The sequence below is a fragment of the Denticeps clupeoides genome, chromosome 15, assembly GCF_900700375.1.
Source record: "Denticeps clupeoides chromosome 15, fDenClu1.1, whole genome shotgun sequence".
NCBI lineage: Eukaryota > Metazoa > Chordata > Actinopteri > Clupeiformes > Denticipitidae > Denticeps > Denticeps clupeoides.
The window spans coordinates 3,532,221-3,543,840 of NC_041721.1; the positions used below are offsets into that span (position 1 = coordinate 3,532,221).

Consider the following 11,620-nt stretch of genomic DNA (forward strand, 5'->3'; position numbering starts at 1 on the left):
TTACAGCATTTATCAGACGCCCTTATCCAGAGCGACTTACAATCAGTAGTTACAGGGACAGTCCCCCTGGAGCAACTTAGGGTTAAGTGTCTTGCTCAGGGACACAATGGTAGTAAGTGGGATTTGAACCCGGGTCTTCTGGTTCACAGGCGAGTGTCTTACCCACTAGGCTACTACCACCACCTTGTGAAAGTGAAAGTGAAGTGTTTGTCATTGTGAAACACTGCAGCACAGCACACGGTGACACAACGAAACGTGTCCTCTGTATTTAACCATCACCCCTGGTGAGCAGTGGGCATCCATGACCGGCGCCCGGGGAGCAGTGTGTGGGGATTCAAACTTCTGATTATGGGGCTTCCTTTACCGCTGGGCCACCACTGCCCCCCAAGACCACAAAGTCTCAGGTTTGAACCCCACTTACTACCATTGTGTCTCTGAGCCAGGCACTTAACCCTGAGTGTCTCCAGGGGGACTGTCCCTGTCACTACTGGTTGTAAGGTGCTCTGGATATTAGCCGTAAATGTGAGACAATTCTGAGTTGCAAGGTACACTTTATCAACCCCCGTCAGATCCTGAAGATGATGGCTTCCATGGGATGGTCAGACCACCAATTTACATGTGGGTTCGGCCATCAGTGGACAAGTGTTAATACAACCCGCATAGTTGCAAGGGGGGAGGGGACTCACCATCAGGGGACATGTGGGGGTGCCAGGCCACCCTGAGTCCTTACTAGTGGGATGGGAGGTCAGGTCATCAGAGGTCAGACCGTTATAACGGGAATGGCAATGAAACAGTCACGTGTGTTTATTGTGCCAATCACACAAACAACATGAAAAGAAAATCCCCCCCAAATAACAGCTGCAGAGCGATGGATAATAACGCAGAAAGGACGAGATCACGAGAGATTGTCAGACGACCAGAACACAATCACAACCACGAACCGAAATGTTCCAAGTCTGCCTGCAAGACAACGACACGGTTTGGCCACAAGACGGAGCCAAAACGCGAGTGGTTTTCCCGCCGGAGTTTGACGGAGCCGCTTTCTCCTCCTCCTCTTCCAATTTTTTCCATATTAAATTTCTGGTTCTGGTTGTTAGTGATTTATTATAAATATTATTATTATTATTATTATTATTATTATTACATCATGTAAAAAGTAGCATTTCTTGTTGAGATTTGATCTTTTGCATTGATATACGACAGACTGATCCATTTCCCACTCGCTTTCTCGCATTTATCGACTGAACGGTCCCTGAAACTGGAACCTAAAAGCTGAAGAACAAGCGCGCCTCTGTCCGGGGGGAGCGACGCGGACGCGACCACCTCTCCGCGGCGGAGGGGGGTGGTCGCCGGAGAGGTCCGCCCTCCCCCCCGTCGCCGCCCGCAGTGGTCCGGCCCGGCGGCGGCGGCGGCGGCGGCGCTACGCTCATTCAGCCCCGGAGCGTCGGCCGAGCTCCATCAGCACCGCCGCGGACCCCCCCCCTCCCCACGAACCATGAGGCAGACGCTGCTGGAGCGGACGAGGATGAGCCGGATCTGCCGGATGGTCCTGGCCGCCAGCCTGGGCTCCGTCATCCTGCTGGTGCTCTATTTCCAAAGTACGTTCCAGCCAGGTAGGAAGCGCCGAGCCTCCGGGATGCCGCGCCGCGCCGCGCCGCTTTGTGCTCTCGACTCTGCGCTACGTTTCGTTTCCTATTTCAACCTCGCAGACGTCACGGATGGTTTCGTGCGGACCCGGCTGGCGTTTGGTCGTTCAGCGACAGTCCGAGAACGACCGGAGGGACCTGACTGTAGAGACGGAACCATTCATTGTTGTTATGTGTTGTAACGTCACCACGAAAGTGGTCCCTTGTCTCCAAACCCGCAGCCTGGCAACTTTTTACTTGCTGCATCTCGCCGGTTTGCCTCCAGATTGGCTGCTGCCGGGTGTGATGAGTTGTGCGGCTGATGCAGGAGCGTCAGGGGCAATTCGTTTATTGCCCCGGTCAGCAGGGCACAGCTGACCTTTTTCTGGCCTGGAGACCGTCCGTAGACTTGGAGCGACCTGGCAGCATTTTTTTTTGGCCCTTCTTTGTTGGTCGGGTGGCATCGCAGAAGCCGCCACACATTCAGGGGTCAAATGTCAAGACGGCGGCCGACCTTTCCTGTTCGGGACCGAGGGGGGGGCATGAAAGGGTACAGTCTGAAGGCCGGGGCGGCGGGGTGACAAAGACCCGGTGGAATTTCTTTTGGAAACTTGAAATTCCTCGGGGTTGGTGAGGCAGGGTCGAGCCGGGGCCGGGGGGATGGCGAGCCCTCGTCTGCCTGAGACGCCACCAAACACGAAACCATCGCCCGAGATCTCTATCGCCTCCCGCCTTCCTGTCTGCCTTCCTGTCTGTGATCTGTGGCCGTCGGTGGCACGAACGCGACGCGGCCGCCCGCTCGGCGTGTGAGGAAATGAAAGTAGTGGCGTCGAGTCGAAGTCGAGGCCTAGTGGCGTGTAAATAAGCGCGAGGGGTCTAAACCCAAATCCAATATAAATCCAACATCACAGGGGATTATACACTGTTAAAAACACGAATACAAACTTCTCATGACCGATGCCTCCAAATTACACATTTCTCTCTCTCTCTCTCTCTCTCTCTCTCTCTCTCTCTCTCTCTCTCTATATATATATATATATATATATATATATATATATATAATTACTTTAGTTACTGGATGTTTCAATGCCAAGAAAACGCAGAACTCTTAATTTCATGAATTGTACCTAATTACCTCATTTTAGGGTGATTATAATAATTTTATTCGTATTATCAGTGCAAAGTGCTCATTTCAGACTTAAGACGCAATAATAACAGCAACTGAAAAATATGGTTTTGTAAAAAAAAACCAAAAATAGGCTGTGTGCCATGCTGTAAAAAATGGACACCGGCCAAACGTAAAAAAGTGACGTTTTTATAGCCGGTGTTCACTCTTTACAGTGCAGTTAATAGCGACATTACAAAAGTATGTTTCTGAAGTAAGAAATGAATAAAATCAAAACCTCACTGCGCCCCGCTGCCTATGTCTATGTCGATACGGTAAAAAAAGTATCGATATATTTTTCTCCTCCCTCGTGTACCCGATTAGAATTTGACTGCAGCACATGACATGATGTGTCCCACTCTTTCCCACAATCCCCTCTGGTGGCTGGAAAGGACAGTAAAAGTTATTTACTTCATCATTCCACACACACACACACACACACACACACACACACACACGCTGACTCTTAGACCTTTGCCCTCTGCCCTTTTACCCAGCCCCCTTTCCCACATTTGGGGGTCAAAAAAAACCCCAGCAGGCTTGCTTTACTGGGTCCCGTCCTCTAGTTGAAACGTGAAAAATCACCAAAGCAAAGACCAGCGGAGTAGAGAACTGGTACAGACCCCCACACCAGCAGCAGAATCCACGCTGGTCCCGCCCAGGGCGGCCCAGCTCGTCGTAAAGATAGCGCCAACAATGTCCGCGTGCGCACAAGAAAGGTTCGGAAGAAGAAATTCCTAGTTGCCGGGGTAACGCGACTGAGAGTTCAGTAGTGTACGGTGGATGGTTTCTAATGGACGCTTGCGATGTCTGGCTCGAACTGTCCGGCTAGCTGAGAGAACGCAGATCGGCATATCCTGTTGCCCTCAGTTCTCTCTCTCTCTCTTACACACACACACACACACACACACACACACTCTCCTGTCCCACCACAGGCAGACAAATATTTACTGTGATTGGAACTTACCTTTTTGCAAGGGTCCAGGTTTAGTTACTTTGAATAAAATGTTTTCATATTTCTGCATGTGTTTGTCTACACGCGTGTGTCCGCGTGTGTATTTTTTCTATCGGTCTTCAGTCATTTGGTTAATGGGATCCATATTTTTGTCTGTCTGTGTGTGTGTCCCCACCATGCATGTGCGCATGTGTCTGTTAGCACCTTAACACCCCCACACACACACACACACACACACACACGTGTCATTCGGTTCCTCTGACTGCGTGCGGACGGTTCCCCTGCTGTTATCTATTTTAAGGGTTCTGGTTCCGTTTCCTCCACGCTGTAATTTAGTGGCGACTGCGGCTCCGCCCCCTTCAAGAGATAAATAAACAAACGATTTCCTTTACTGGCTGGAAGGAAATCATTTTTGTTGTGTGTGTGTGTGTGTGTGTGTGCGTCAAAATTCAAATAAAAAAATGTCTTTGATTTGCTCAGTTGTAGGTGACACCGACACCTTCCATCACAGAGCTTCCCTGTGCGGTTCCCATGGCAACAGGCTCTGTGGTCACCCTTTCTGAGCATGCTCAGACCGCCGCTGCCACATCGCTCCGTCCTCGTCGGCGAGCCGCTAAGTTCTTTAGCAGACCACGCCCCCCCCCGCCCTCTCACGCCGGCTTCGCTCTCACTGCGGATAGCCGCTAGCGCGTGATTGGCCGAGCCGTTTTCGAAACCCCGGTCACACTGCTGTTTCAGATTTATTCCATCCAGCATTTGTAATAAGCTCACTAATGTGGAATTTTTATTGGAATAGCATTATAGACAAAAAATTAGCTGATAAAACCCACATTATTATTATAATAATAGTGTAATAACATACTGCGTGGCAATACCAGGTTCATTCAATTATGAATCATTCATTGATTCATTCATTTTGGCCGGGAGGTGACCGGGTGACGTGTGTCACTTTATCATCACTCATTTAGGCATACTGGTGTGTGTGTGTGTGTGTGTGTTCGCTTCCATGCATGTGTGTGTTTAAAATATTCGACTTGCACCTGCATGGGATGAATTTCTGGAGAACACACAGGGTTTGGTTGTAGCCATCGCTGCGAAACTGCTATTATGATTTGTTATTATCGGATACGGGAAGCCGGAACTCACGCTGGTGCGGGGGCAGAGGTGGCCGAGCGGTTAAGGAAGGTTGCCGGTTCGAATCCCGAGCCGCCAAGGTGCCACTGAGGTGCCGCCGAGCAAAGCACCGTCCCCACACACTGCTCCCCGGGCGCCTGTCATGGCCGCCCACTGATGGTTAAATACAGAGGACACATTTTGTTGTGTCACCGTGTGCTGTGCTGCAGGGTTTCACAATGACAATCACGTCACTTTCACACTGTAACAGTGAGTGTTTCTCTGTCGAGCTGATTCTTTGTATCTGATTGGGGTTGGACCCTGCAGGGCGGGGTCGTGATGCTGCAGTTATTTTGAGGTATTTTTAGTTTGCCGCTTCTTTATTTACGTCTTTGTGAAAGTAAAATGAGACACTGGAGATTATGCCTCCGTATCCCATAATCCTGTGTGCTGGGCGATGGCTGCTGAGGCTGTGTGATTATAGGCTGGGCAGAGAGTGTGTGTGTGTGTGTGTAATCATCCCTTCAGCTTCTCTCGTAGTTCCTCACCCTGCTCCCTCCTGGTGTGAAGGTGGACGATGGCACCTTTAAAAACACTGTTCTGTGGGTCTGCTTGTGCACGTTGAGGAAAAAAGTGTTTCAATCACCCTGGACTCTTTGCACAAAATCACTTTGTGCTTTTTTTCTCTTTGCACAATCTCTGCTCTTTTTACTTTTTTAATCTTTAAACATTGTCTTTCACTCATTTGCACACCTTCACTCTACCTGTTACACATATTTTATGTTAAAGACGTAATAGTGTAATATTTGGTTATGTTTGCAATATTTGCATATCGGTTTTCATTGTATACTTGCAACATTTGCAATACTGTGGTCTGGAGCAGTCGCTAAAAGCGTTTCACTGCATATCGTACCGTGTACGACTGTGTACGTGACAAATAAAATTTGTCACGTGATGTGTGCGATATTTCATGAAAATCATAAATCCAAAATCAATCAGTCAAAACTTCTGGAAGGTGTCTTCTATTTTGCACGCAGTAAAAAGGACATGTCACCACGTCCGGCTGGGATCTGATGGTGCAGCGGTGGGAAAGGCTCGTAGCAGCTGGACAGACCCGTTCGTTTATCCGAGTTCGGACGGAGAACCGCACGCGGTGCCGATCGATACTGTAATTGTTACCCGCAAACCTCAGGCCTCGCCCTAAAGGGCTCTCCCTTGTTCTCCTGCAGTAACGAGGAGGAACCCGTTCTCCAGCAGCGCCTGCTGTCCGAAAGGCTCGAGGACGGCCCTGCAGGAGCTCTACAGCCCCAGCCAGGTGAGCGCGCTCTGCATTCGTTCATTCGTAGTGGCCTAGCGGGTAAAACACTCGCCTCAAAGTCCCAGGTTCGAAACCAACCGACTGCCATTGTGTCCCTGAAAAAAGACACTTGACCCTGAGTGTCTCCAGGGGGACTGTCCCTGTCACTGCCGATTATAAGTCGCTCTGGAATAAAAATGTAACTGATGAATTTTCACATTTTGATGTTTTAATTTAGAAAACTGAAGTGCTCTGGCTGTGTGTGTGTGTGTGTGTGTGTGTGTGTGTGTGTGTGTGTGTGTTGCGTCGCGCTGACAGCTTTGTGCCCAGGAAGAGGCGCAGCTTCTCCAGGCTGGCAGCGACGACGTCCCTGTTTAATCTGGCGCCCGTGCGCCACCTCTCACCAGCTAGAGCGCCGCTACGCCGGCATTAGACGCAGAGCAGGAGAAAGAATAAAAAAAAAAAAAAAAAAAGACAGCCTGGAAAAGTGAGTCCATCTGTTCGGAAGGTTGAGGTCAGGGGGGGACAGGACAGGGGGGTCTGAGTGAAACTCGTCCCGTCAGGTTCGGGGTTTTGGGTGGATGGGGGGTGGGGGCTTAAGAGATTTTGGCAGCTACGAGGAACCCACTGCCAACCTTGTAATTGGTGCTTCTGACGGAGGCCGCGGCCAATCGGCTTCCTGTGGCGAGTCACGTGACTGTGAGGGTTTCAGTCTGCGGTTCCGTGAGGAACTGGTTGGGTCATGAAGGAATTCCAGAAAAAGGTTTCGCTCGTCTGAATCGCTTATTCTATAAATATAACAACACACACACACACACACACAGACTGACTTCTACTCTTTATTTTTACAGATATTCAGTGTAAAAGAAGTATAAATATCTCAATTTATCTATCTCATTGAATTAGAGCAAATTAAATGACAGCAAATGCCACGCCTTTATAAAACAGCCGTATGCTTTAGGGCCAATAAACAGTTGAATTAAAACCAAGGAGTGTCTTGCTTGTTGGTGGTGGTTGTAGCCTAGTGGGTAACACACTCGCCTATGAACCAGAAGACCCAGGTTCAAATCCTGCTTACTACCATCGTGTCCCTGAGAGAGACACTTAACCCCGAGTGTCTCCATGGGGGGGACTGTCCCTGTAACTACTGATTGTAAGTCGCTCTGGATAAGGGCGTAAATGTAAATGTTGAATTGACGCTTCTTGTGTCCCCGTCAGGTGGAGCTGGTGTCTGCGGCGGAGCTCCACCAGGCCCGGCGCGATCAGATCGGGGAGACGTGTCGCGTCCACGGCAGCCCCAGCCGCCGGCGCCGCGTCCTGACGCCCAGCGACCTCAAGCACCTGGTGGTGGACGAGGAGCACGAGCTGATCTACTGCTACGTGCCCAAGGTGGCCTGCACCAACTGGAAGCGCATGATGATGGTGCTGTCGGGCCGCGGGAAATACACCGACCCCATGCAGATCCCGTCCAACGAGGCGCACGTCTCCTCCAACCTGAAGATGCTCAGCCAGTACAACATCGCCGAGATCAACCACCGGCTGAAGAGCTACCTCAAGTTCCTGTTCGTGCGAGAGCCGTTCGAGCGGCTGGTGTCGGCGTACCGCAACAAGTTCACGCTGCGCTACAACACCTCCTTCCACAAGCGCTACGGCACGCGGATCGTGCGGCGCTACCGCAAGAACGCCACCGCCGAGGCCCTGCAGACGGGCGCCGACGTCAAGTTCTGCGAGTTCGCCGAGTACCTGACCGACCCGGTCACCCAGCAGGAGGCGCCGCTCAACGAGCACTGGCAGACGGTCTACTCCCTCTGCCACCCCTGCCACATCCACTACGACCTGGTGGGCAAGTACGAGACGCTGGAGGACGACTCCAACTACCTGCTGAAGCTGGCGGGCGTGGCCGACTGGCTGCGCTTCCCCACCTACACCAAGTCCACTCGCACCACCGACCAGATGACCGCCATGTTCTTCCAGAACATCAGTGCCCAGCACCAGGCACAGCTGTACCAGCTGTACAAGCTGGACTTCCTGATGTTCAACTACTCCACCCCCGGCTACCTGAAATGGCGGTAAACAATGCAGGCCACGCCTACAAATGCTTCGCTAGGGGTGGAGCTAAACAGTCCTCCAGGGTCAGACGTGGGTGCGTGTCCAATAACAGGGTCTTGACTCTGAAGCAGGTCTTCAGCGTCCAATCACAGAGACAGGAGTTGATGGGGGGGGTCACGTGGGGGTGTTTTTGTACAGAGCTGTGTGTGTGTGTGTGTGTGTGTGTGTGTGGTCCCTGAAAATGTAACTGACAAGTCCTGGAAAAGGTCAAATGTCAGAATCTGACTTCCCGCCCGGAAGTCGATAACTGAAGCATTTTGCTCTAGTTGCTGCAAGCAGCACATGAGGAATTATATTTATGTGACGGGAGACTTTGACTTTGGTTTTTTTTTTTTTTCTTCTTTCTTTTAAATCAACAGGCTCATTTATTTTGAGCGTCTTTTTTTTTCTTCTTTTTTTTTTTCCTGCCTTCCTGCTGTTGTCACTCATAACTGCTGTATTCTAGGATTGATTTCACGTGGAACCTAAGAGAACAAGAAAGATAAAGATAGAAAGAGGAAATTTTTTACCGACTTATGCAACATGAGAACCCAGTTTTACTCCGAGTACTCTGACATTCTTCTACATGTTTTCTACGTGTGTGTGTGTGTGTGTGTGTGTGAGAAACATTTCTTGCAAACGCAGGGTTGTTCAGTCCGTGTTACATTTAAATGTGATTGGAATGGCGTTACTTTTTAATGGGAAAAGAGATTTCTTTTAGAATACATGTATTATTATAAAACAAAACATGCCTTATACACTTAAATACACGCCTGGAATATCCTGCATATTTAAATTAATTAATTTAAATTAATTAGTCTCACACAGGATGTCCCTTGTTTATTTTGACTGCAAATTTCAACGTTTAATTGATCATTAGAACAATGTTTGGGAAGGGCATGTGACCACTAACAAGGGCAGATGTGGATGACAATAATTAATATTGATGCTGATATTTCATTAAGATAAGATCAACCTTTATTAGTCCCACAATGTATGATAAGCAATTAAGAAATTAATTGACCACTCATGACGAGTCATGACAATTTCATTTGTATTCTAAAAGTATTCTGAATACAGTGCTTTTTATGTACTGTAACTGAATTTATGGCAATATAATTTGTGTTATGCCATTTATTCCAAGCCTGCATTTGCACTTGGAACAAGCAGTTTCATAATTTTCCCAACTGGTTCACCTGGAAATATCATAACAGAAGATAAAGATATTTATTCCCATGCTAATGTTTACACACATACATGCATACAGTTACCTTGGGATGACTTAGTGTCACTCCCAAGGCAACCACCACACACACACACACACACTCTGCTCAAAAAATTAAAGGGAACAGTAAAATAAGACATCCTAGATATGAATGGATTTTTTTATGAAATGTGCTGACAACAAAAATTACACAAAAATTATCAATGGAAATGAAATTTATCAACCCATGGAGGTCTGGATTTTCCCACACCATCCCACACCATGACTTACCCACTGCCAAACCTCCTGTTCCTACTAGCACAACGCTGCTGCGTTGTTGCCCTCCTACGGCCTCCTCACATCCACTGATGTACTGGCCTGTCTTCTGGTCTCCATGCTCTGGACACTATGCTGACAGACACAGCAAACCTTCTTGCCACAGCTCGCATTGATGTGCCATCCCGGATGAGCTGCACTACCTGAGCCGCTTGTGCGGTTCTAGACTCCGGTTCTAGACTGAAAGCACCGGCAGCATTCAAAAGTGACCAAAACATCAGCCAGAATGGGATGGGAACTGAGAAGTGGTCTGTGGTCCCCACCTGCAGGACCACGCCTTTATTGGGGACGTCCTGCTAATTGCCTATAATGTCCAGCTGTTGTCTGTTCCATTTGCTCAACAGCTTGTGAAATTGATTGTCAATCAGTGTTGGGGACAGTTTGATTTGACAGTGTGATTAACTTGGGAGTTACATCGTGCTGTGTATAAACATCAGTCTTGTCGAAAGACACATGCTAATCTGCTGTTCTTCCCAGAAATTGAATGTCACTCTGTGTCTGTTCATAGTGAAATGTGGCCTTTTTTGTGACTCCTTTAAGATCTCGTCTGCCGCGCCGCAGTCCAGCCTTATTTTTCCGTTGGTCACGTGACCACGCCTATCATGAGTGACTGTGGCGGCTGCGTGACGGCGACTGCGCAGCAGTGCGCGACATCCCGTCACCGTCTCATTCACGACTCCTCCGCTTCTCCAGGCCTTCATTAGTGGCCAGCTGACATTTACATGGTGGCCTGAATGCTGCGTGAATGGTGTGTGTTTGAGTGTGTGCTCTGCTCTGCTCTTATTTATTTATCCACCCCTGGACCGTCTATCCATGTGCAGAGGTGGACTCTGCTGGACTCGTCAACAGGACAGTAATGAGGTTCAGTGCTGCGTCTCCTCTGCTTGGTTTACTAATAAAAGCTGGTAAACCGGGTGTGAAGCTTCTCTGTCCATTTGAGCATCCCAAAGGATGGCATGTGCCCGTGTCCCTTATCTTCTCGTTGTGGTTAGATAAGACCCCATTATTGACAATGAGGATCATAAAAAGTCTCAAAACCTTGTGGTCAAAAGTGGTATTGCAGTTTGTGGCTGGGTTGAGATTATGAATTGCGAGCCATTTGGAGACGTTTGCTTGAATGACCCCAAATGAAAAAAAAATGTGATTAAACATCTAAGCATTAACATTATATTAAGCTTGTTAGGGTTACTCCTGACTAGGTCAAAAAATCTCTCAAGACTCTCTCTTAACATCCCAACTGCATCTTCAGAGGAACGTGGGCAGATGGGCCTGTGCCAGGCCTGTTCTTAGTAACCATGGATACTGGAGTACGGACCGACCCCAATTCATCTTCCTCCATCCCCGTAAATCCAAGACTTGTGCAAGACGCTCTCGGTGAAGTCTCGGGTCCTTCGCACTCCAGCTCCTCAGAAGTCGATGCAGGAAATGTGGAATTTCGGGCGCCAAGGTACCACTGAGGTGCCACTGAGCAAAGCACCGTCCCCACACACTGCTCCCCGGGCGCCTGTCATGGCTGCCCACTGCTCACTCGGGTTGATGGGTTAAATGCAGAGGACAAATTTCACTGTGTGCACCGTGTGCTGTGCTGCTGTGTATCACATGTGACAATCACTTCACTTTTTTTTTTTTTTTTTTTGATGGAGCAAGATTAGGGATTCGGGAGATCAGTGGTTGCAACATCTGGAAGAGGGATGATGGGTGGGCAGGGAGACAGAGGGGGAGGGAGGACTGGAAAAAGTGGCACCGACGGCAGCCGTGTAATTCTCCTGTATTTCCCATGAGTCATCTGTTCTACGTGAGGCCGAGCCGCTACTGCTGGGCTCGTTACTCCGCGTCA

At 49.1% G+C, this 11,620-nt stretch overlaps 1 protein-coding gene across 2 annotated transcripts; it reads left to right on the top strand.

The window, feature by feature from the left end:
- The first annotated feature begins 1,395 nt into the window (after positions 1 to 1,395).
- chst11 (carbohydrate (chondroitin 4) sulfotransferase 11) lies at positions 1,396 to 10,591 on the top strand. Of its 2 annotated transcripts, none has more exons than XM_028953888.1 (3): positions 1,396 to 1,613; positions 6,088 to 6,173; positions 7,374 to 10,591. In XM_028953888.1, the coding sequence occupies exons 1-3, from the start codon at positions 1,496 to 1,498 to the stop codon at positions 8,226 to 8,228; spliced, it is 1,059 nt and encodes a 352-aa protein (XP_028809721.1). In that variant the 5' UTR covers positions 1,396 to 1,495; the 3' UTR covers positions 8,229 to 10,591. The 2 variants fall into 2 exon arrangements, with proteins under 2 accessions (XP_028809721.1, XP_028809722.1); XM_028953889.1 differs by having other exon boundaries at positions 1,396 to 1,598.
- Positions 10,592 to 11,620: the final 1,029 nt, after the last annotated feature.